Below are 27,159 nucleotides of genomic sequence, written 5' to 3'. Positions count from 1 at the left end.
TCGCGATGAAAGATCATTATTAGAATCCTTTGATGAATCAACAATGCAATTAACACAACAAATAGATTCTTTGAACCCCATAGAGGCAGTCAGCTTCCATTATTATGAATGGTATCATACGAAGCTGTACTCACAGTTGGAGGGAATGTGTATGGCTGCTTGGCTGGGCCGGGCGAGGGAGAGGAGGAGGAGAGGGAGGAGAGGGAGGAGGAGGGGGAGGAGAGAGGTGCACTGCCCCCTACTGCCACCCTGCTGTCGCTGCGTGTGAGGCATTGCTCACTGTCCCATCAAAGTCCCACCTGCTCACACACACGTAAACGCACACGGAGGGCAACCTCTCTCTCTCACACACACACACACACACACACTCGTGCTGAGCAAGCGTGTGTCTGTATTTCTCTCTTCCGGCAGGCCTCGGCTCTCTTTGGTCCTTCTTTTCCTCTCTCTCTCTTTTTTTTCCTTCTTTCGCTCAGGTCCACGCCCTCCTGCTGGTCTCCTCTCTGAAAGATAAAAGAGGGGGGGGGGGGGGGGGGGGGGGCAGAAAGGGGCCATGTGTCAGAATGGGAGAAAAATTACCCTGCACCATGTGGTCAGACCTATAGACAGACAGAGACATACAGTTAACACACCAATCAAGAATTAACAACACAGACTGTATCAAAAACCACCAACAATGTCTATCACAGAACCAGTCGCTGCAAAACATGTCCATGTGGTTAATTACATGACCAGTGGCCCATATGGAAGGGCCATTCAGCCAGACAGATGGACAGAATACCACAACAAGAGGCTGAACAGAGCCTCACACTCCCAGCACCCATATGGGCTGCGGACAGACAAATGCAGATTGATGGAGTGTCAAATCAGATAATAAGCAGGACACACAAACAAATAGTTCACAATAAGGTTGAGCGGTCGGGGCCATGCTGAACGAATTGAACAGTTCGTAGTGTACTTGGGTGATTGTGCCGTGATAAGTGCGCGATAAAGATGCTATCAGTCATGGCGAGCGAGGCTAGCCACCCCTGCCAGGAGGCTATCCGTTCTCCATCTGTACCCTTGGAGCCGGTGCTCGCCACAACATGCGGGCTGTCCTCCCCCGCGGCACCACGTGGCGCTGCCCGCTGACTGTTTACACTAGTCAGTATCACATACAAAGAGCTGTTACAGCACACCACGATTGAGACATGCATGTGAGACAAAAGAAAAGAGGGATAATAGAGAGAGAAGCCTTATTTGGCAAGTGCAGCAGTGGCTGGTGAACACGGCAGCCTGATTGAAAGGAGTACTGGCTCCGCACAGCGCTGTTTGTTGGCAATGCCAAACTGGAGTGATGAGTGACCTTGGAGAGCGGGGGAAGGTTAGAGAGTGGAGGGGAGACGAAGATGAGGGAGAAGAGAGGAGAGAGAGCAGAGGATGGAGAGCGGTGATTATCATTCATTCTCTTTTATCTTGTGGGTAATGGCCGGCCAGTTAATTGCCGTGAATATCTCCCTGTCAGTCAGTGGAGACTGTATTGAACGATTGCTTGGAAGGAGTAAAAGGGAAGATGGGGTTCTTTAGGGATTTCTCCCGCACACTCACGCTGAGCAAATACGTCTAAATCAACAGAGCCGAATGAGACGAAATTAAAGACCAAACAAGAATTAGTCTTGATCGGTTTAAACTAACAGCATTAGGATTAAATGAGCCATTACACTCAGTGGCTCGCCTTGTCAGAAGCATGGCACAACAACAACAGAAGGAAGGAGAGGAAGGAAGGGAGAGAGGGAGGGAGCAGAGGACAGTAGGGGAAGATGGGATGGGAGGAACGGTGGGGTGTGGGGAGGGAGGGAGGAATGGGTTGATGGAGGGAGTGAGGGAGGGGAGGGGAGGGGAGGAGGGAAGCAGGAGAGAGGGAGAGGTGAAGGGAAGGAAGGAGAAAGAGGTGGAATAAGGAGGGAAGGAGAGAGGTGATGGGAGGAATAGAGGGATGTGGAAGGAGGGGAAGAGGAGGGACGACAAAGGGTGACAGCTGTGACGCTAATCCAGCCCATCCACTCACACACACTCACACACACTCACACACACACATACACACACATACACGCAAGCCCTTCCAATCAATGAACGATCCTTCGTTCCCTTTCTTCTTGTTTGCCTTCTCTCCCTCTCTCTCTCTCTCTCGCTCTCCTGCCATCCCTCTCTCAGACTGGGGCCGCATTAGTAGTGGCTGATCTCTGGAGAGGGGATACAGGGGGCCCAATTACAGTGATCCGGTCTTAACCGGCCTTTCCAAAATGCCATTAGAGGTAGATGAATGGAGCGGGGCTAGTCAGGGTGTTAGCACCAGGCCTGTCCCAGTGTTAATGTGATCTAAGGTGGGACCGTGCCGATCAGCACATCCTCCAAGGAGACTGAGCGGGAGACTGAGCGGGAGAGCTGAGCGGAGCGGAGTGGGACGCTGATTAACGATGTGGCACCCTGTGGCTTGTCATGCCGCCAATCACAATTCACAAAGGATGTGTGCTGTGTGCGCACTGGCAGGCAAACACACACACACACACACACACACTAAGAGAAACACCCCCATAAGTAACAGACAGTAGCATACAAAGAAAAGCTGGTAATGCATGGATAGACAAAAAGAAAGGCAGACAGACAGACAGACACACACACACACACATACACACACACACACCTACAGTGGACTGACAGAAGAGATCAGACGGATAAATTGGCATGCTCCAGTGGGTCCCAGTCAGGAGGTGGACCTTGCCAGGGAATATTCTGGTTGTGGAGTGGGGGCAGTAAAGGGGAACACTATAATGGGTTGGGAGGGGTGTGTGAGTGTGTGAGAGAGAGAGAGACTATGAGTGAGAGAGAGGCAGAGACATAGAGAGAGAGCAAGAAGGAGGGAGAGAGAAGTAGAGAGAGAGAGAGAGAGAGAGAGAGAGGAAGGAGTGGTCTGTAAGGTTGCCATGTAATGAGGCTCACCCAGTCACCCAAACATGCTGATAGCATAAAGACTGATGTGGCCTGACACACACACACACACAGGCTTAGACACACACATACACACATACATAGTTCCAGGCTGTGTGCGCGGTATGGAGTCTTGTGGCCACTCCATTAGCACAGGGGTGAGTGACACTGAGATGGAAACAGATGCCTGATTTCACTACTTCAGTGTGTCCGCTGTGCAGCTGTCAGCGATCCAATCCCAGCCCTGTTACCTGCCTCATTGGACAGGGTCAAAGGTCAGGCCCGAGATGGCTGCTGCAGCTGGGCTGAGCTGACCCGACACCCACTGTCTCCGAGTGCTTTTAAAAACTATTATCGCCACGGCGACATCAACGGGTGTGATCAGAAGTCATTCAATCAGAAGAGATGTTGTAGAGTGAACGGCATTGTGGTTGAGATTTAGGGCGTAGTCTGCTTTTTTGTGCGTTTTTTTTTTTTTTCGCAAGAAAGCCTGAGTGCAGGAAATTAGCCGCCAACAGGCCATGTATCCAACAAGCCAAATCGACCAAAATCAATTTTGCAACTCGATAAATTATTCATGTTTCTCCTGCTTTGAGGCGTTTTGCTTACAAAAACACAAATAACAGAAAGATTTTATATTAATGCTGTTTGTGTTGCTATCACTAATAGAATTTAATTGCAGCACTAGCAGTGTGGTGTGTACACCGCCTGTCACCCATTGCATGTGAAATTGCACCCTTCCCCTGCAAAATGTAGTAATTAGCATTAAGCAGACATGATGGGCGGTGCTGAGGTCTTTCAGTTGCACAGCAACATGCTGAATAGGCCTTCTTATCAGAAACACTGGGGGGTGGGGGCCAAACACACAAGATCAAGCCACAGGAGTCAAACCATGCTCCAGGTTTTGCAGACATATTCAGATCCACATTGCGTCAACCACCCACATATGCATGAGAGACCTTCACTGTTTGCTTTTATTGCCTCACGTATCAGTATGAGGAGTTGCTGTGTTGATATGAAAGAAGCCTCGTATATTTCTTCTAAACAGAGTGAGTCATGCAAACATCAGTTCTGAAGGCTTCTCTGCTCTTTGATCAAACATGCTGCACTATTGGATTCTGTTTCGTGTGTGTGTGTGTGTGTGTGTGTGTGTGTGTGTGTGTGTGTGTGTATGTGTGCGCTTGTGTGTGTGTGTGTGTGTGTGTGCGCGCTTGTGTGTGTGTGTGTGTGTGTGCATGTCTAAACATGTGTGCAGGTCTTGTGTCCTGTCATGGCTTGTTTTTAAATATTAACCACCTCCAGCTGTGAAGATGTGTAGGGGGAGGAGGTGGGACGGAAGGGGGGAGAAAAATAAATGAATACATGCCCCCCTTTACCCCCTCCTCCCTCAGGGTGTCCGCCTGTCTGCCGAAGCACCAGACTGAAAGACACAGAGGGAGGGACAGGGAGAGAGAGCGATTTAGACGCACAGAGAGAGAAGGAGAGAGTGCTCACCGAGGAGCGAGATGGACTGATAGAGTTAGGTATTAGCGGAGAAGGAGAGCGAGAGATTATAAGGGTCAACGAGTGGGAAAAGAGAGGAGGGGGTCCGGAGAACAAGGTGGTGCTGGTGGGGGGTGCTGGTGGGGGGTAGATGATCAGGCCCCCTACAGAGTGAATTATTCATAGGCATCCCTTTCCTGTCGGCACAATTTGCCCTAAATTCACCCAAATTCATAATTCATATGAGCCCCTCGCCATACATTTGGTTTTGGTCCCAGACTGATGGTGTCCGTCCGTACCTGGCTTCCTTGGTCTGGCTGTCTGCTTCTCTTCCTCTCCCTCCTTTCTTCTTCTTCTTCTCTCTGGCAGGATCATACTTAATGCATGAGCCTGTTGCAGTGAGACAACTCTCAGACCCACTTTGTCGGTACGGCAGAAAAATACCACAAATCATGTGAAATAATACGGGCTACCTGTTTCTGCTCCGCTCTACAGTTCGCTACGTGACGCAGACATGTCTTTTATCATTCGCCGCGGAGAAGATTGCCTTTTTTACAAGCCACTCTCAGGTTTTCTCAAAGTATTTCTGCTTAGGAGCCCAGCCGTATAACAGGAACTGCCAAAGAGCGATGAGTGCCCATTTTCTTGTCACCTTTTTATCAATCTTCTTCCTCCACTCTTTCAACCCCCTTGGTAGCTGACACTAAAAGCTTTCTTCCACTCCCCCTCCGATCACTTTTCACAACACATTTCATATTCCCCCCATCCTCCTCTCCTCTCCTTCTCTTCTTTCTATATTCAACGCTTTCTCTCCTCTGTCAATTTAATAAACTGCAGCACTAGCACTCTGCCTTGGACAATAGGCAATATGGCTGATTAATTCAATATCTCCAACTTTATTGGAAAGGGGCTTTACAGCGCTGAGTGTGAAACCAATATCTCCTTCATGGCCGTGCGCCTTGTTTAAAAGGCCAAGTAACGTGTGGCTCAAGACCGATGATCCACGGTCAACTCCGAATGGAAATTTACTAGAAAAAAAGCCGCAGCACTACAGCTTATCTGGAATCAGGGTACACAGACAGCACATTTATCAATACCGCTATTAGCATAAGCTCCACCATTTACTACTTTACAATTCCCACTAGTGTCAGTGGGGTGATAGCATGCAGGCTGTCTTTCCTTCATTTTCCAAATCCTGCACTTCTTCCGATGAAGACAACCCCCCCCCCCTCCCTCTCGTTCAGTCAAGGGTTAGGGGTTAATATTGGAGTGACAAAAAGCTGGAGAAAATAAAGGTTGTCAGAGGAGGGGTGGGGGCAGCCACCCACTCTCTCTATCCTGGTTGCCATGACAACAGGGTCTCCACACAGCATCCCCCCTTGTACATACAAATTCAGTTATTCATACACATGGACACTAGCCGGTTTGCGGTATCGCTTACTTCATATGCGCACGCACGTACACACACTCACTCATTTGCTGGTGCACACACACACACACGCACACAGGCTGTCTCTCAAACACACCTTCACACACATTCATGCATAAGTACAAATACTGGATGTCTGCACATATATACCACGCATACACACACACACACAGGTGGGCATGTGAACCTTCAACACACACACACGAAAACCCACACACACTCATGGGAACAGGCAGGGAGCATCTCAGTTACAGCTTAAATACTCAAAGGATTTTGATCTTTATAAGGCTAAATCCTCTTCAGACTTGTCAGACTGAGAATCAAAGGGAGTATAAAGACAAAACAGAGGTACAAGATTCTCTCTCTCTCTCTGTCTCTCTCTGTATGTCTCTCTCTTTCTCTCTCTCACTCTCTCTCCTTCTTACACACACACAATCATTTCTCCTATGGCCGAGACTGTAGAGAAAGGTACCGCTGCCTTGATTTATTTATTGATGTTTTTCCCCTTAAGACACAATGGGAATGGTAGAATAAAAGAAGTGGTGAATAATTTAAGGAGGAGGGAGTGGACTCATTAAGACATCCGTGAGGGCTGGAGAGGAGAGATGGATGGAGGGATGGAGGGATGGAGGAACGACGGAGAGAAAGAAGGGCAACACCGGCGGGAGATCAAAGGGGGTCGTCAGAAAGTCGACAACAAAAGTCTGAAAAATTCATAGAAACTGAAAACAAAGAGAGCAAGAGGAAGGGTGGCAAGAACAAAAAGAAAGAATTAAAATACAGAGAAAGAAAGAAAAACAAGGCAGATAAAACATGTGGACCGTAAACAAGAGAAGTGGAAGAGAGAGATTTGGATATGGGATCAGTGACCAGTAAAAGGCCTATAACGATCACAAAGCAGGAGTGTTGCCTTGGTGTAATAGAGTGTATCGGGTTCCCTGAATGGCTGTGTGTGTGTGTGTGTGTGCGTGCATGTGTGTGTGTTCACGCGTGTTGTGTGTATCAGTCAGGATCAGGCTGTGTGTCAGCAGGTCAGCTAATCCCTTGTCAGTTAATGGAGCCAGTCTTGCAGATGGAGTGCTGCCTCCAGCTCTCTCGCTGCTTCTAGCATGTTAGCTGCTGCTCACTTAGCACACAATTTATAAGGTAATTTGCTTAGGCTCGCCTGTCAGTCAATTAGTCACAGGAAATGAGCGTATGTGGAAAAAAAAAAAATATCTAACAGAATGGAGATTTGTGTGTTTGGGTGGTTAAAATCATGACTATATACACTTATACATTTATAGCAAGGTTAAATGTATTAAAAATCTGGCCAGTACAGTAATATAATGTCTCTTCTCCATTTGCTTGCATTTTATCTGTAATCTAAATCTGATGGATACAGAAAGAAAGCAGACTGCCCAATCTCATTGGAAAAATAAACAGAACAAAAAAAAGACAAAAAGGCATCTCAGCGAGTATGAATGAAATAAAAAAAAACCTTCTAACAGCTAAATCAAATATTCTCTGTAGACTGAGTGAGAAACACATGTATATACACACACACACACACACAAACACACACACACACACACAGACACACACACAAACGAGCACATACCCACACACACACACACACACTCTCCACACCCTGCCCCATTCTTGCCTGTGGGTGTCATTTGCTTCGTTAGCAGCAGCATCAGTCAGATTTTGTGCCTGTAGCACAAAGCTCGCTAATTACAGACACACCCAAGGTGCCATGCAGAAGACACAAGACGCGATACACACAAGCACGCACAAACACACACTCATGGACGCTTACATCATTGGGCATGTAAACGAATGCTGTGTAAATCAGGAACACAACGATGCACACAAAGAGCTCAGTGCAGAAACTCGTATGTACACGCTGTCTCGTATATATGTGCTTCTATACTTTGCTGTGATAGAATGGCTTACTGTACATAAAGCAGAGAGGTAATGCCGTTAGCCAGGGTAAAGAGGGGCAATCATGACATTATGAAATTAAGCGGAAGAGCTATTAGGAGTGACCTTCTCCCTCTCCGCCCCGCTTCCTATTCTGTCTTTTGCTTTGTCCTACAGTTCTCTCTCTCTCTCTCTCTCTCTTTTTATCTCTCGCAGTCAGCCTCCCCTCCTCTCTCCCACTGCTCCGGAGCTAACTGCCTTGCTCTTTTTTTTTTCTTATTTAGACGCACATTCACCTTTACTGTCACTTTCATTTTTTTTTTTTTTACCTTTGTGAAGACATAACGCTGCTTGGAGCTCAGTGGAGATCCTTCAGTAAATGTGTGTGTATGGGCATTTATCTAGAGGGAGATCAGACGGGTGAAAAGGAGAGGATTTTGTTTCTGTGCATATGTGTGTGTGGGCATGTGTGCATACTGTATGTGTGTGTATGGTATCAAGATGGAGTCTGTCTGTGTGTCAGGCAGGCCAGTAGAAAACAGCTGACATCAGTAGAGTATCCTCCAGTGTTCGCCCTGACACCAGAGACAGCAGCTTAAGACTGCTGGAGACGACAAGCAGACCAACAACACAAACAGCATGTAACAGCACTAGAGGGAAAACAATCATGACATTATGAAAGCACCGAAGTAGATGCTTGAATAGCCGTACTATGGCATATGCCTAAGAGCAGAAAACATAAACATTTACATGCTGTGTGCAGTACTGTCGCGTTATTATTCAAGTCAGCCATGCACACATAAAAAAACATGAAGGAAAACAGCGTAAGAAAAAGCGCTAAGATCCTCCAAGACATGAAGTAGTGAGAGGAGGTGGTGAAATGTCCCAGGTGTGAATGGGAGCATATGTGTGTTGTTGCATCATCTGAGGAGCGTAGGTGAGGGTGGGTTTTGTGTTGGCTGTTTGCAGGTAGCGATGTTTGTGCAGTCAGTCATGCAGCAGACGGAGAGAGGTGGAGGAGGAGGGAGCGATCCCCTGGGTCAGGTGATAAGTGGCCCATATAGCGCCGGAGAATACAGCTGCCAGCGGCTCGTGTGACACGCGAGGACACGTGGTCGCCCTCCGCAGGGACCATCGGCACGCCACGCCCTGAGGAGAGGGGAGGGGTGTGTGTCCGTGTGTGTTTTGTGTGTGTGTGATGGATGACCTACGGCTCTCCTCCACAACAGGTCAACCGTTCGAGACACCGTTTGAGATCTGTCACATCACAGATACGCTGTCAATCAAAAAGAACAAAGAAAAAACATCATGGCGGGAAAATATCTCAGGCAGAAAAGATCTCAAATGTGACATTGTGCACAGTTTGGATGTTTTTGTAATATTTCATAAAGGTAAATTTTTGCCCCATAGCTTCCCTGCAGACAGCTCAGTGGTAAGATTTAGATTTTGCTGGAAACATTTGTCAAGGTCTTCTTGGGTTGGATGTAATCCCTGTCAGTCCTCTCCCACCACCACAGGGAAATGAGCTGCTGGCAGGACAAGGTCAGACACAGAGCTTGGCTAACACATTTGCATGGAAAGGCCCCGGTGGCTCAACGACTGTGGGAAAGTGGCTGGATTTGTTTGTTCCTGAGCCCAATGCTGGGCTTGCGGGGGCATGCAGAGTCACACATTAACATACAAAAAGTAGGATAATTAAAACATACACATACACACACAGATACGCAAGCATGTACACACATACAAACACTCGTAAGAATGGTAATGTAAGAATCATCAAAGTAAAGCAGAAATGAGAGAAATACATGTAAATTATCAATGATTACAAAACACCCAAGGATCTCTTGAAATAGCACTAGCCTAATCAATCAGATATTTCTATATTAATTGACTTGATTAGGGCGGAGAAGATGTAGTTTTGAACAGCTCATGCGGTGATTGACATCATCACAATGATTAACCAGCTCAGACAACTGCTTCTTGGCAACTCCATTAACTTTGTTAAAAGTTGCAAAAGCAGCACTTCCCCTTAAGTGCTCCTGATCTAATCAAATACTAGGCCTTCTGGGGACGAGGCAGGAGATACAACTCCACTAAACGGCTAGTAAATGCCTATGGACTGGAAAGAAAGAGTGGGTGGATGAGAATGAGTGAGAGACAGACAGAAGAGAATACAAGAGAAAGAGGTTTTGTGTTTTTGTGTGTATGTATTGTAATTCCCTGTATTCTTGTCTCAATCAAAAAACTCTTTCTAGTCTGCAACTAGTCCAGAATGCAATAGAACTAACAGGAGAGATCATTTGGGCCACATTTTAACCAGTTCACATTGGCTTTCAATTGATTTTAGAATCCATTTTACGATTTTATTGATTACTTTTAAAGCAATAAATGGCTTAGCCTGATATAATGGAGCTTTTATCTTCCTATGTACAAAAGCATAGTCTTAGATCTACAGACAAAGCTCTCTCCAGTCTCCACTGTTCCCAAGTCCAGACTAAAGTCAAAAGGTTATTAATGGAACAATTTACCTGACAAAATACAAATAGCTAACTCTCTATCTCCTTTAAAGACACAATTAAAATTAAATTATTAAAATTAAAAACTCATTTATATAAAATTGCTTTTAACTGCTAAAATTGATATTGCAATTTTATAGATTAGTTAGGTGTCCAATACGGTCATTCTCTTTTTGCTGCTGCTTTTTTTTTCTTTCTATGTTTCTATGTTTGCATTTGCTGTATTTCTTTTTTGCTGTTGTTTTATTCTATGTAAAGCAGCTTGTAACTTTGTTTCAAAAAGTGCTACACTTAGTAAGATTATTATTTTTTATTTTTTCTTCTTATTATTATTATTATTATACAAGTGTGTGCAGAGGCTCAGAGGCTGGTAGCCCCACCAGAGCTGCTGCCTCTCTCCACATCAGTCTTCATCTCGATCCAGCTGTAACTGCATGTTCCTGTCGCTCCATCATCACACACACAGGAATAAAGCCAAGCCAAGAGATTTGTGAACACTCGCTCACACTCTCTCTCACACACACACTTGAATGGTATGGTTTGGGTAATTGTCTGGCAAGTGAAGTCAGTTTAAAGGGATTTGCCTGCCATTCAAATAGAGTTGAGTGAGGATAAAAGAGGTCAGAGAGACATGGGAGACAGACTTTGCATGGTGATCTAAGCTACGGGGCTTGGATGCTGCACTTAGCTCATTGGTAGGCACCACCTGTGTGTGTGTGTGTGTGTGTGTGTGAGAGAGAAAGAAGGTGTGTGTGTGTATGTGTGTGTGTGTGTGTGTGTGTGTGTTTACTTAAGAGGTGGGAGATCGGTATCGTTATGCATGACTCATTTTGTTTGTAATAGCATGTGTACGTGTGTGAGTGTGTGTCCGTGCTCATTTCAGCAGTGTGTACCAAGTCTAGGTGTCAATACTCCCACCTCCCCTTCCTCTTCTCACCCCACTATCACCATGACAACCCCCTGACTCCAGCCCAGCCGCACACAGCAAATATTTCTCTCCCCTCCCCCTCCTACACATTCATCCTCCTCCCATTCCCCACTCCCTATCTCTCTCTCTCTCTCTCTCTCTCATTCTCTTGCTCATCTGTCTCTACTTTCTTCTCTCCACCTTCATCTCTCGTCTCCCGCGTCTCCTTCTTGCGCTCTTTCCCCATCTCTGGCTTTCTCCAGTTCCCCTGTTATGTCTACATGCTATCTGTACTTGAAAGACTTCCTCGTTTCCGACTGCCGTCTTCGCCTAAAGTCTATCTCTTATTTGCGCTCCTCTCTCTCTCTCTCTCTTTCGCTCTTATTCTCTTTCTTTCTCCGCTCCTCTCCGCTCCCTGCTGACTGCTTCTCGCTCTTTGCATCACTCTCAGCAGCATGAAACTCCCCTCACTCTCTTCCTGCACTCCTCTCTTCCACCCCTCCCCCTCTTCCCCTTCTTCTCCTTCCCTATAGAAGGAAACCTATGGAACTCTGTCTTCCAGCTGTCCTGCGTTACATCTTCATTACAACCAGCCAGCCTAGATCATACAGAATGCAATTACAGGTAGCATCCTATCAACCTCTGCCATCAACTCTTATCAAGCCTGTGGAAGCCAAGGGAAATTTGCACAGACTGGCACAGCATCGATATAGTCCCCCGACCCTAAGCGGCTGACTAACTCCCATCGCATCTGTTATCATTATCATCAGCAAACCGTTTCAGCTCCGTAACTAAATCCAATCATTACCAATGGAGTCTACGGCGGAAATCTATTTGAGGCGGAGCGGCTTGTCCTCTCCAACAGAGGAGGGCCAGGCTCCATCAAAGGCTGCGCCGTTATCTGAGGCACGCAGCCCTGTCTCTGCTGCGGTCTGGGCCAACACCCCCCCCCACACACACACACACACACACACACACACACACACGTACATCGCTACACAGGCTCCAGCCCTCCACGCACCACTGTGTAGTGGTGCAAAGAGATCAAGGACACGACATTTTCCGGAACGCGCACCAATTTTCAACACGGCACGATATGAAAGAAAGTAAACAGACAACCTGTTCCGCCCCGTCTGTGTTTGTATCGGTCTGTGTGTGTGTGTGTGTGTGTGTGTGTCTTCTCCCATCAGACAGGGAAAGGGAGTGACGACTATATCTGTTTTTGCATTTTCCCATCCAGAGGGTATAGAGTGAATAAGCAAAAAAAAAAAGTGTTTCATCCCTTCTCTGTTTATACTGTTTTGTGCAGCTCTCTTCCTTCTCTTCCACACTCCCCTCCCCTCCTCCTCTTCCATCATCTTCCCCTCTTCTCCCTCCTGGGGTATTGCCGCCTCACAGAAGGCCCAGCTGTGGCCAAAGCTCCGCAGTCTCTCTTCTATCTTTTCCTCCCGCTTTGCTTCAATTATGAGAGATGACAGAAGGGGTTGGCCCCCATTCCAGTGAGAGAGAAAGAGAGGAAGACAGAGAGAGAGAGAGAGAGAGTGCGAGAGAGAGAGAGAGAGACAGGCAGAGTAGAGAGAGGGGGGACAAGGGGATACAGAGGAAGCTGTGGTGACCTTTCCCTGCGGCTAAAGAACCAGTTGATGAGCTTCTCATACAGAGTTAGACCAACAAGGTCTGACAATCCACATACACACTGTACACACACACACACACACACAAAATAAAGAGGCACGCAGCCAGCTTTAGACACACTTGTGCATCCTCACACACACAGTGAAGTGCACGAACATAAACACATCACACAACCCCCAATACGCACAAAAACACACACTCAAAGGTCTTCTCATGGGTGAAAGGGGCCGGTGGCAATATTGTAGTTCGCCATAACCCTCTGCCATGAAGACTGATAACTTAATCATCATCATGTCAAGCATGTGGACCATGCTTTAAACATGCTGACCATGTTGGTTCCTATATAGGACACATAGACAGCCAGTCAGCAAATACTGCCAACTACACTGGCATCGGCCAACTCATCACAAAACGAGCCAAACAATACAGCACTTGCAAGACGAAATGTCTCAAACGCTCCAAAAATACCTCAAAGATGTTTTCCTCTATTAAACTTGATAGGGGGAACCAGCTTTTCTGACACTTGCGGAGGTGTGTGTGTGTGTGTGTGTGTGTGTGTGTGTGTGTGCGTGGAGCCGACAGAGAGGACCAGTGTGTATGATGTCAGCACAGCTAGTAACAGCCTTGTCACTAACATTTACTGTTGGTTTGTTGTGGCCCTCTAAACCACAGGCTGGTCAAGACACCACTCAATACACAGCCATAAATAAAACACAGACTGTCTGGGGAAGAGAGTTACAGAGAGGGAGAGAAGGAAAAACTGAAGGGATGAAGGAGAGAAAAATGAAAGTCGAAAGGGGGGGGGAGAAGAGATCGTTCCCTATTACTAAGGTGAGCGCAAAGAAAGACTGAGAGTTACGATGAGGAATAAAGATGGATGACATACGGCACACTTGGAGAATGAAGTCATTGCTGTGCTGAAGACATGTTGATTCAATCATGTCAGTTCAGTCTGCAGGCAGTTCTACTATCTGTGTCTGGGGATGCGCTCTCTTCCTGTTATGTAATTAGTGTCACAGAGTCACTCTGCACACAGCCGGAGAGGATGCAGGTGAGCTCTGTGTGTGTGTGTGTGTGTGTGTGTGTGTTGAGTGTGTTTGTTGCATGTGCATGGCAGGTGTGCATCTGCCTCTGCACTCAGTGACATTTTAATCGCTACAGGATATCTCTCCTTTAACAGACCCCCCCCCCCCCCATCTCTCTCTCTCTCTTCCCATATCTTTCTTTCTTTATCTTGCCACGTTGTCTTCCCATCTTCCACATTCTCGCACTTCAGTTCGGCTCATCCCCCTGAGCAGGATTACACTTTAATGGTACAATCAACATTATTAAAAGGTTACTGATAATAGACCTCCTTTCTTTAGTTAGAAACGCCCTCCTGCTTCCTTCCTCCCCTGCCCCACCCAACCATGTAAGGCCTGGAGGATGAGATCTCTGCTTATGTGTATAATTACCTCGTTAAGCTCGTTAACAATGTCCGGACCCTCTGTCTATTCTCTCTCCCCTCTCTCTTTATCTCGATGGGGTTTGTTCCCTTTCCCTTCATCTCCCTCCTTCCCCCCACCCCATGTGACATCTGCACCCCTGAATAAATCTATTTTCTTTTTTGTTGCTCCTGTGTTTTCTCTTGGGGGCTGCGCTTCTTTTCTTTTCCTCGTATTAACTGCTAGCCTCACCCCGTCTCTCTTCATCGATTCCTCCCACTTCATTCAGCCGTCTCCTCACCCCCTCGCCCTCCAGTCCAGTAGCAAAGTAGCTTTTTCACCTTGCAGCAGCAAGTTCAAGTCACGAGCTGAGTTCAACAATCTATGAAAACAAAAAAAACATCACTACTTTACCAGAACTACACCCCACAAAAGTGTGGCCACAAACACAAAGTTGTGTTACAGTTCAATTGTTCCTGCTGTGTAGCGGAGCATGATTTTTAAAGCTAGATACAGATACAGAGATACAGAGTTTCATTATTCCAGCTTAGACCCTGCATGAGGCTCTCAATGGCTCCATGCCCAATTACCCCTGATTAAGTCCAAGAGCCAAATTCAAGCAACACCAATTTGCTGATGGAAAAGCACAAAACCCACATCCACGAACGAAAAACAAGCACACACACATGGACAACATCCATCTCAGGTAGATGCGCGGTGTGTGCGGCTGGCAGCGTGACCTCATTCATTCTGGCTATACTCGGCTATGAGCTGATGAGGATGGATGATGAGAGGGATGTAGGCCATAAACGTGTTTATACATGGCAGAATGGGTTATATAAAGCCATGCCTCATTGTTCAGTCTCCCTAAAATGGCCATAAAAATTGTAAGTAATCATTCAGTGACAAAGGTTTTTCATCGCAGGGTTAACTTATTTCAATTATCAATTACTATTTTATTTTATTTTTTCTATTCAATCCAATAATGCCGAACAAGTGTGATAGATGGTACCTTTGAACCACAGCAGATCATATGAGCAAATACATGGCAAGTAAAATACACCTTTGGGTTTATAAAAACCTTCAAAAACCCATTGGAAAAACTGAAAAATGCATGGATCAAGCTGAAAGCAGGGCTGTTTTTCTTAGTTCCTGAAAAGTTTACATTTTGGAGACACAAGGTTTTTACCCAACAACAGCGATATATCAACCCATACCACAGACAGGATTGATTAAGTCCTAAAATGCCTTCTGAAGGAGGTGGTAGCTTACTGAGAAGAGAGAGAAACAGAGGCAACACGTTACCCATGAACAAAAACATGTTTACCTGTATGCACTCTTCTCTTTCTCTAGCCTTCTCTCTCCTTACCTAATCCTTGCCATTTTCTCTCTTTCTCTCTCTGTACTTGAAATTCTCCCCCGCTGTTCCTAATGAATTCTCCCATTCTCCAGCTCTTTTCCTACCATCCTCCCTCCTTTCTCTCCATGCCTCTTGTCCCATGTTACCCTCTTGCACCCGGGCGCCCCCCTCATCACCTCTCCTCCAGCCAGTGTCTGTGTGTGTTTGTGGTGGGTGTAGTGTGTAATAGGATGGCACAGTAGGTGAGATTAAATTAGGCCAGTGTATGGGGATTACAACCCACTCAAAACCTGATCCCCTCCCACTCTCTGTAATCCAGCCCTAATGAATATATCATGGCTGACACAGCAGATAAAGCGCCCGCTGGAAACTACAGTCACAACACCACAGAGACACAGAGAGGAGAGAAGTACAGACAGCCTGTTTACTTTCTACACCTGCAAAATACTTGAGGATCCGGTGTCGAGTGTGTGCATGGGCGCTCGTGTTTCACGCCCCATCTATTCCAGTTACGGTCGATTCACATGAAGTGTAGGTAAAGGGTGTGGGAGGCCTGACCGAAACAAAATCAATACACGCAAATATAAACACTCAAAATAAGCCTTCAGCTGGACTGACGACAAGATCAAACCATATAGTCTGTGCTGCAACTGTTCTGCATGTGAGTGAATCATTGGCGCCAGACATTCAGTGTCAAGCAGTCACTCTCAATTCAGCACACTTACTCTAATGCCTCAGTGAGTCCAACAGACAGCTTCTGTCTCCCTTCCTGACTCTATTTGTCTCTTGGCTAAGTCCTCTTCTCGAACATACTACGCACTACTTCCCTTCTTATCACCGCAATTTATAGACCCAGTCTGATAAGTCGGTCTACAACTGAAGCACAATGTTGCCAGATTGGATTTCCAGGGGAGTGTTATCTTGACATTGAGGGTAAGCTGCTGTAAAATTCAGGTGCACTTGCCGCCAGTGGTTCATTGGCCAGTCCCAGAGGTGTAGGGGTGTCAGACTCTATGTGTTCCTGATGCTTTGGCTTTATCTTCAATATTGTGACCTAGTCCAGGCCACCGGAAAGAGCTATGTGTCAACTATTTGATCCTGATGATGCCCTAGTGCCCCGAACGTCCTCAGCTTTGGTGAAGCAGTAAAACGCATACACCAGGAGGCATTCGGCCGTCACTGTCAAATCCCTCCTCTGCAAAAGACGAGGTTGTAAATACGGTTGTGTGCCTGTGCCATGTTGAGACATCACCCCCTCATGATAGGGTCAAGCTCTGTTCACTGGGTTAGATCTTCTTTTATTGGATTTATCTCCATCATGTCGAAGTACAATGGAGGAGGGTATCTGGCGGAAGCTGTGACAAGCCAGGGGCATTAGCATGTGCTTCTGACCTGTGGTATTTGATTGTAAGAAGCACCCAGCACTGCATTCTGCTGGCTGTTAGAGGTGGTATGCGTACCAAAAATGGAGGTCAGAATACGGTGACCAGACATCCCGGTTTGTCCGGGATTGTCCCAGTTTCAAGATGGGTGTCCCGAGTCCCGACAAATATCTGTAAAACACTAAAATGTCCCAGTTTTCAACATTCACTACAAAATTGTCCCAGTTTTCACCACAATTAAAATAATAATAATAGTATTATATTTGTTTTCAGCACTTACATAGACGTTTATCATGTTCTGTCCCGCTCATTATTACCTAACCCAATCAAAAAACATAAACAATGCACCACATAAACTATGTTTTGGTGGATTTTTGGAGATAAAACATCATTTTTCGTTTGCTGAGGCACTGTCCATGGTGTTGAAAGGTGCAGTCACTAGGTGTGCTAAGTGCTGAAATAATTGTCCCCCATCCTGATGAAAACGCCTATGGTGCGTGCACAAGCGCATACATGTGTTCGTGCATGAACGTGCCGTACACTTAAGGGTCCCGGTTTGGAGGTTTGAAAATGTGGTCACCCTAGGTCAGAAGACAGTAGTTGGTAAACAGTATGGTAGGTGTCAGTGTGGAAAGTAAGTGTGCGCTGGGAAAAAAAAAAACTGGGCTGAGATAAAAAGTTACGCCGAGGAAGTCGAGGAGCATTGTCAAGGGGAAACTGGCAAACAAAAGGTTCAACCAACAGTTCTGGAGAAGCCTGTCAAAAACTTAGGAGAGCGGGATGATGCAACTTACAATGACAAGGAACAGATTCACAAGCTAAGGCAGGAGGAAGTGAGAGGCATCGAGGGCCCCGAACTACCTTTGTCTAACCAAACAGAGGAGCTAAACTGCGTAGAGGGAACACTGCAGGAGTGTAGCACCCGCTGTATCAGTGGGAGAAAACAGAACCCAAGAGAAGCAGTTCAGCAGAAACAGTCAGCGCACAGACATAAAGATGTTGTAGGGCCGGTGCTTTATGGAGTAGGGCAACTCCGTCAAGGACAAGAGAGACGGCTGTTGAGCAAATCCATTAGTAGGAGGAAGCAGCAAGGCTGTCGCTCAGGCAAAGCAGGGGCATCTGACGTGATGTCTAACAGCCGCAGTATGAGTCCAAAACAAAAGAACAGCAAGGAAGGAGGACGGATAAAGATCTTGGAAGTTTACTTGCTAACCATAAAATATCGAGGATGCATAGGATAGTGATTTGGCTGATGAGAACTCATTTCAAGAATGACACATTACATCAAATCTAGCTAGCATAAATGAGTAGCGCTATAGTCTATAGTACCGAAACGGCAATATACTGAGAGTGAAACAGCTGGGAAAATGAATACCTGTGCATCACAAAGATTGAAAAGTCCCACTTGTCCAGACGAATACGTACGTCATTCTCTTTCAGTCTTCCCTGTGCCTTGTAAAGAGTTGGTGTTGGTTGTTTATTTTCTGGTGCCAGGATGTCATGCAGTTAGCAGGAGTTAGCAGGAGTTAGCAGGAGGACTTGATCGATAACCTTTTGACACACTGCAGACTAGGTTATCCCAAACATCAAGTGTCAGTATCTATAGATCCTCTGGTGAGTTGTGGTGGTAAAATACTTTTGCGACTTCTTAACATGCATCTGCAGACAGGTCTGGTTTCTCTCCATGAGCCACACCAAACAATTTGTACTGAGCAACTCGCATCACTAGCTTGCTAAATTGCTAGCTGCTAGACTGATCTAGACTGGTCACCTTGAAATCTAGACAGAAAGCATATTGTTGTGTATTAGCATATTGTTCATTTAGCTCTCCTTGCCTTTGCCATTCAAGCCATGGCAAAAAGTCTCACCTGTATATATTACAATTTTACCATCTCCAGGCATTTGTGCAGGTGGCTCAGCTTCTTCTTAAATAGTTTCTCTGAAATGAGCCAGACAGCTGCACTGGCCGTGACCTCCATTCTGATTGGCTTTCGTTCCAATAATGCTGCGGAGGCTCCTTGGTAAGTAATGTGTCTTCTGGGTTTGTGTTGCTGTTACCTAGCTTCCCTCTATGCAGTGTTTTTTTTTTCCCTTGAATGATTATTCTTTGTGAGTGTCCTTGGTTTATTTCCCTCCTTTACATTTGCAACTCCCAGTGTCCTTTCTTGTCACGGATGTGTCATACAAGCTCTTTTCCCCCAACATTAAGATGATGGGCGGTGCCTCAGTTTTCTGCAGCGGTAACATTCCAGGCTGCTGCAGTTCCTTTGCTACTTGGTTCATCAATACAGTAATCTCTGCGGCTGTCGTTAGTGTGATTGTCTTGAGTAAGCAAGTGTTTTAATATGGCCTCGCCTCTTCAGACCAAACACAATCCAATCGTTGAGGGCATCATCCACAGCTGCATCAATTTAACAACATTCAGTCCGTTTTTCCAAGCTCTGCCACATCGAATAATTATCTCACCTTCCTCTTGATTTTGTTTGTTTGTTTGAAATCTGAACCACACAAGTTTTAGCCCCCATCATGTACAGAAACGTGGCCGAGATGACTTATAATTTCACTGTCTTACACAAAAATGTGAAATGTTCTGTAAACATTCCAAAGCTCTACACTTTCATCAAATGTTGCATTGACAAAGATTTCTAACTCACAGCTCCTACAGGGCGTGGCGTGGGTAGTGTCATGGCAACAACTCAGACAGCCAATGGTTAACGACGACACCAAAGAGTCAAAGTACAAGGATTTATCAACGGTGGCAACTGCTGTGAGAAATGGAGGGTAAATCCTTTCGTATGTTTTTTTCATTATTTTGAGAAGCCTTGTCTCTGTGTGATTTGTGTTCCCTAACAGTTTGTACAGCCAATGCTTCTGTATATAGGTAGTAATAAATCAAATCTCAAAATTTGTTCTCAATTATATGACCATTATCTTTCCTCCTAGTTAAAATGAGCTTCTACAGTATATTCTGAACTAACTGCGCATGAGAAAGTGTTTTACAGTTAATGAAGGAATAAAGAGAGGTGTGAAATAAAAGCATAAATAACTTTCTCTCAATCAGAAAAAGATAGTAAATGGCCTAATTTTAGAGATATTTTTACACAAAAGCCAATAAACTAGGGCTGGGCGATATGGTTGAAATCAATATCATGATAATCATAAGGATTTTTCTCGATATCAATATATATTACGATATGGTTCATGTACGCAAAATCACGTTAAATAATCGAATTAATGTCCATCTCATTGAACCGAATGGTGATGTTAGGTGTGGTGTCAAACAAAACTGAAATTTTCAAATAATATTCCTACCATACCTCATTTTATCAGAGTTTTTAAGTAAAATTTGCTTGTCATCATCAATTTAGACAGCAGAAATGTGTGTCACGATATTAAAATATCTTCATATCATCTCGATATGATTCCTCTGAAAGAAATATTGAATTATCGCCCAGCCCTACAATAAACCAAATTGTCATTGTCCCTTACTGTATTTCAGTCATGAGGCCATCTGACATTTTGCAGTAACTTTCACAAATGAAAGCCAATAACCCAACAGTTCTTGTTATTTAGTATATACGGTAATTCATTTTCAATCCATCCATTCATGAGGCCGTCTGATACTTAGTCACAATGACGACTCAAATGCCTCTATGGGGGCACACACGCACACACGCGCACACACACACAGTGTCAACAGACAACAGAACACTTCATAGAGACACATGTGCAGTTAGGGAGCATACTGTATAGAGGGTCAATTGAGTCTAATTTTAGTCACTGATTTGGACAATAAAGCCTCTTTGATGGAGCTGACTTCTGGTCAGTTGGAGTGACGGAGCAGGGGATTTCTCTCTGTTGCCCAGACAAAGACATCATTTTGTCAGAGAGGCAGAAAAAGAAGAGGAGGCATCAAGGTCAATGAAAGCAAAGAGGTCAGACTCTGAGTTTCTCATCTTATTCATTCTTATCTGTAGCTTCAGTGGTTTTTTGGTTTCCTGCTTGGTTCTTTGTTTTAAATTAACTGAGCTGAAGAAATTTAATTCATAGGATAAGAAAATGTATGAATCTATGAGCCATGCTAATGACAGGATTATATGGATTTTTTTAAGTAACACAGAATCTGTATTTTTTAGTTTTTACCATATTTGAAGCTTTTTTTCTACAACATCATCTGTGTTATCCAAATTAGTTTGACTTATTGGATTGTCAGTTATTAATTTCTCTCATGACTTAAAGTAATAACCTCCATGGGGTTCCAGTTTTGTAATTTTAACAGGCAATATTATATTTGTTACCCAAGGGAATTCTTTCATTTCTCGTCTCTCATACTATCACAGCTGAAAGCTGTAATAAGGTAATTCACTCTGTCAAATTAATTTAATTTCCATATATGATGCCTCTATTTGTGCCCTTCTCTTCATCACAGGTTCAATTGTATAATTGGGTTGGATTTATGAGTCTTTGTCTAAGGGCCTCTTTCTGGGAAGGCCAATAGGATTCTCAGTCATTATTTTGATTAAGGCCCTGGAGTGGGCTTCTCTGCCCACCACTGCATGAATACAGACATGACATGTTAAACCAAAGAAACGCACAATGAGAAGAGAAGGGGAAAAGGGAGACAATGAGGCAGTAAAGGAAGAATGGATTACCTAAGTTGACAGGTTCGCCCTCGGAAGAGAGAACGGGACCTTAAGTGATGACTGGCACGCTAAGGTGATTCACAGAAACTGCTCCTCTAACTTGTCTCATCAGCCTGATCTTCTGTATCTTTCGACCATCTCCATACCGTCCTGCTGTCTTTTAAATCAATCCCTTCTCTCTTTTTACATCTTCCTCCCTGCCTGCCTCGTTTCACCTCTGCAAATTTCAATCCCCTCTTTTGCAGACCTCCTTCCCTCCTCCTCTATTCTCTGTAATCATGTACCCGTGGCTGGCCTGTCAATCCATCTGACCCTTGGCTCTCTAAATCACCACAATGTATTCTCCACCCAAACCCTGACAGCGTGTCTGCACGATCCCCCACTTGACACCCAGTGGGCCGACTCCCATCTGCACAGTCTAAATCAAACAGCCTCCAAGCCGCAGCCAGGGGGGAAAATGACTTTCCATCTTGACAGCATCCTAAAGACACACAAGCACGCAAATGCAAGCGCACACACACACACACACACACACACACACACACACACACACACACACACACACACACAGAGAAAAGAAAACTCAAAGGAGTTGACTCGCAAGCCTTTGAATCTGCGCTTGTGAGTTTACAACTTTACAAACGCTATTCTCAAAGGAGGATAAAAGAGCAGTAAAGAAAGCAGAGAGATGAAACTGTTTTTGTTGACACTTCAGTCTGAGAGTTAGTTCACTCTCTTAACCCTTCCTTTACCTCGTCTTTGCTTTAATGATTGAAACTCCGGAAAGTGTCGGGAGCGGTCTTTGATCCGCGGCAGGCGCCTAAGTAATAAGGCTGGGGAGGCAACATTACAGAATGTCTAATTTGGTGCACTGCAACAGGATGTTCTGCTGTGTGTATCTGTGAGAGCACTTGTTTTTGGGCGTGTGTAATTGTGTGTGTATTATCTGCAGACAGAGGTACATTTATACAGATGTGTGTTTGCGCGTGTGTGTGTGTGTGTGTATGTGTGTGTTTGGGGAGCAGGATGACTGGTGCCCTGAGGCTAGAACAGGTGGCTGAGGTGCAGTGGGCCGGCGCAGCGCTGCTCTTCCCTGGAGTTCCTCCTAACTGGCAGATTGAGAGCAGATCACTCCCTCTCCTCCCACACAACACAATCTCTCCACTTCAACCGGAGGACAAAACGAGGTTGGAAACAGGCCAGTCTCTGCCATTATCATCCCATAAAAATTAATAGGGCAAAACCATAAATATATGACCGTACATTACGGGGCTCTCCACCTCTCTGTTTTACTCACAATATTCATCACAATTATTATCTGTGAATACATTTAGAAATCCTCCCCTTATTCTTTTCGCCTTTAATTTCCTTGGTCTCCTCCTTCTCTGCTCTCTCTCCAGCCCATCCTCCCTGTGACCTTGCCCTTTCCTCTATCCTAGTTGATCCCTCCTTCTCTCTCTCTCCTCTCAGACAAAACCTATAGCACTACATATACATTACTGGATGCAAAGTGCTTTGCCCTTCAAATGGGAGTCCACCCTCTTCTCTCTATGCCTTATCCTTTACCTTTTTTTTTATCGTGCTCTAACCTTTTTCCCCAGCTTTTTCTCTCTCTTTTTTTTCTCACACACCTCTCTGTCCCTCTCCCCTCCCGTAAATCACTGTGTCCATCCATCTCTCTGATGGAACAGCTCAATTAACCAGCTAGCGTCAGAGGGGAGATTACACTCTGCGCCATACTGTAGCAGGCGTAATCATCCACTCAGGTCTGGAAAGCTCCTCCGACAACAACATCTCTACAGCACCAGTCTAGCAAGCTGCCTGCCACTGCCATACAAACACTATTGCATTAAACAGTATGATAATGTGGCCAGCAGTGGGTCTCTGGAGCATTGCTGCCACAGGCACACACATACATACACACAATCACACACTCCTACATACACACACCCTCTTCAGCAGCAGCTATATCTTGATCTATTGTGTGTATGTGTGCAGTGCAGTATGTTTATGGATGTTGTACAGATGGTAACAAGTCATTGTCAGGCGCAGTGCCTCCCCTCCCCTCCAGTCCCTTGACTCGGTTCATCTGGGACAGGCTGCAGGCTACCGAGGCATGGAGGGAGGGAGAGACAGAGAGGGAGGAAGAAAGAGAGAGAGAGAGAGAGAGAGAGACAGAGACAGAGACAGCTAGACAGAGACAGACAGACAGAGAGAGAGAGAGAGAGAGAGAGAGAGAGAGAGAGAGGGAGAGAGACAGAGACAGCTAGACAGAGACAGACAGAGAGAGAGGGGGAGACAGAGGGAGAGACAGAGAGAGAGACAGACAGAGAGAGAGTGACAGAGACAGAGAGGGAGCGAGAGAGAGAGAGAGAGCAAGAGAGAGGAGTGGGTTCACTCAAAAATACACCGCTGACACGTACACAAACAGTTGCACAATGATACGTGCCCACACACACAGACATCAGACAAACACACATACATAACCAGCAGACTGAAACACTCATAGCCTTTAGCGCCTGGTTCTGGCTTTCTATGTGATTAATACAATTGGTGGAACGTTGTCTATTTTGCGCCGTCAGGTAGAACAGATGTGTTACAGGCTACAGAGGGAGGCAGTAGGCAGCTGGCTGGCGTTCAGCCAGGTGAGCGGCTTCTTCTTTTCATGGGCACACCTCCACAGTCTGTTTGGAGCACTGCCCCACCCTTATTTTCACTTCCCCTGATATCTCCCTCCATCTCTCTCTCCATCTCTCTCTCTCTCTCTCCTGTTGATATCTAAATCTCTCTCTTTCTTTCCCTCCCCTCCTCTTTCTACCTCCCTCCCTCTCTTTCTTCCCCCCATAGTCCATAGTTTAAGGTTACCCAGTTCTTTCTGTCTGCCCAAGGAAAGAGAACAGGTCTATTGCAGCAGTCGGAGATGAGATCAGTAGAGTAGAACTGAGATGTGCAGTGCTGCGCTGTCCACCACACAGTTGAGCTTCACCCTCCACATCACTGAATACCGTAACAACACATTGCAATCATGGGCTATACTTAACAACATTAAGCCACTCTGCTATTAGCTGGGGGAGGGGAGGGGAATGTGGAGGAGAAAACGGAGATTTATACTAAGGTAGCGAGGCAGAGAGGGAGAGGTAAAGCAAAAAGAATTCTATCTGCATGGGAAATTACTCACACTTGGCAGGAAAATGTGTAGTTGAAATTTGCAATACCTGCATGGTAATGCAACAGATTTAAAGTATATTTGCATAATTATTTTTTCACATTTGGTAAGGAATTGTAAAGAAGGGCTGTTGATGCATATTTGCAATATATGCATGGCAATGTGACAGACTTAAAGTGCATTTAAATACACCTTGCAATGACAAACAATACATAAACATCTTTGATACTGATATAAACAAGCAAAAAATCACGTTCAATCACAATCTTTCACATAAAATATTCCAACTAGTTTTAAACACAAGACTTAAAACACAAATTCTAAGGTCAGGAATGTCATACACAAGAAAATAATATTGTAAAATCTTACATTTAAGGCAATATTCTAATATTCAGGAGTAATGTGTTCAGTGTGTTCAATGAGGCAGCACAGCAACGCACAGCATTGCTGTGTATTTAATATTAATATCAGAGTAGACCCTGTTGCATGCAACGCACTGACTGTTCACTCAGCAAAATATATGCACACATAACAAAAAACCCTTTTTCTAAAAAATCTGTGTACCAACAGGTTATCCTGATCTGTTACTACTTGCCTTCAGCACTCATAATTTAACTCACAACACAAGTAATGTAATGCAACGTGACGATGCACTATATTCAGCCACAACCCCCATCACTGAAATAAAGAAATCTTTCTAGATTCCAGTGATTATTTCTACAAAGGGCCTTGAAATAGCTGCAATTTGATACTTTTTCCAAACCACCGACGCACCACAGAAGAAAAAAATACATTACTGCCAAAGACGTGACATTCATGTAAAAACCTATCAAAGTCATTTACATGAACCAGACTACCATCTTGTGCTGCCAATGGAGGTACAGATGTGCCAAAGGTGTGATTCCATAACAACCTCCACCTAACAGCCTAATTAATCCGCTCACCAGCTCTCTGCCTCTCTCTTTCTTGTTAATGACAAACTGTCCATCTCATCAGGGATAGCTGCCCCTCTCTCTTACCTCCACGGGGATGCTGCTTCTTTCCTCTGGGAACTCCTTGCGTCCTTTTTTTTTTTTTCTTCCTCCTTATCTAGTTGTGCCGTTTCTTCCTCTTCTCTATCAAATTGATTGTGCCCCTCTCCTCTGTGCTGATGCTGCAGTGATAGAAAAACACACCCTCTCTCAGCCGCTCTCTCTCCCTCCCTCCCTGACTCTCATTGGCTGCCTGCTAGAGGTGACATCACCCTTCTTCTCTGCCTGCCTCCCTCCTCCCCTGTTCCCTCCCTCCCTCCCTCCCTCTCTCTCTCTCTCTCTCTCTCTCTCTCTCTCTCTCTCGCTCACTCACTCTCTCTCCCTATATGCCTCTCTTCGCCTCACTCTCTGTGGATCCTGACCATTCCTTTATTCTCTTCCCACCCTCCCCGTCCTCTATCCACTCCCTCTGTCCTCTCCTTGTCTTCCTCCTCCCTGCAGACAGTCTCTGTGGCTGGATTAGTAGGGCCAGGTTCCAGCCAGTAGCCCCATGCCAGAAAGCCACAGCACAGTTAAAACTGCTCCTATATTCAACCAAGCAGAGCCAGCATAACAATATACCCATTAGCATTGAGCACAGAGCACACAGCCTATGGCCCTTTAACGTTTCCTCTCCCTTCTCCTCTGCACCAAGCCGGCAGCTAATAGCCTGTACAGGTGAAGTGACAGCTATTAAGGTTTTGTATCAGTAATCTCTACGCTCTGCTGAGCCCCAGTCTCATAAGCTCGATTAATTCATTCTGTCACTAAGACATCGACTGGGTTTCAGTTAATAATAGTGTAATCAAAGGCATGAGTGTGGCAACTGTTATGTAACGCTGGTGAATAAAAATGTGTCATGAATTAGTGCCGTCTTTTATCTGTGTCTGCGGGGCGGGCTGAGGAGAGGAGACGCAGACGCACTGATTTCAGGGTAATGAAGAGCTGGTGATCTAGAGGGTGTCTGGCTGTGTTGTGACACGATAGCAGCGCAGTTACAGGGTTGATAAACTGCGATCCGGCATGCATGGTGACAGAGACCTGCTATATGATATGATACTCGCTCTGCTTTGGGGTGGTCGGTGCTGATCACACACACACACACACACACACACACAGAAACATTCACATACAGATGCATTTTGATCTAATCCTGAAAATACAGAAAGAGAAAGAGAAATAGAAAGAGAAAGAAAGGCTGAGGCCGGAAAGACACTGATATGGGGACATGCATACACACTCACACACAACACATTGAAGACTGTATTCAAAGCCTCTCAGGTAAATGGGGCAGCAGCATGTCCATTCACAAACCGCCCATTCTCATTGAGCCACC

General features: G+C 45.4%; 1 protein-coding gene across 1 annotated transcript in view; it reads right to left on the bottom strand.

The window, feature by feature from the left end:
• Window positions 1-25,947, bottom strand: part of l1cama (L1 cell adhesion molecule, paralog a) — a 46,697-nt gene extending 20,750 nt beyond the window's left edge. Inside the window, exons 1-2 of the mRNA XM_071524861.1 lie at window positions 25,833-25,947; window positions 135-500 (exon numbers count right to left, since the gene is read on the bottom strand). Coding sequence (XP_071380962.1) covers window positions 135-273 — 139 coding nt within the window. The 5' untranslated portion in view covers window positions 274-500; window positions 25,833-25,947. The remainder of the gene's footprint in view (window positions 1-134; window positions 501-25,832) is intronic.
• Window positions 25,948-27,159: the final 1,212 nt, after the last annotated feature.

Source organism: Centroberyx affinis, unplaced genomic scaffold, assembly GCF_046629955.1.
Source record: "Centroberyx affinis isolate AG114_WGS23_722 - 3 ecotype Tasmania unplaced genomic scaffold, CSIRO-AGI_Caff_v1 ptg001245l_1, whole genome shotgun sequence".
Taxonomy (NCBI): Eukaryota; Metazoa; Chordata; class Actinopteri; order Beryciformes; family Berycidae; genus Centroberyx; species Centroberyx affinis.
This window is presented reverse-complemented; position numbering and strand designations above follow the sequence as displayed.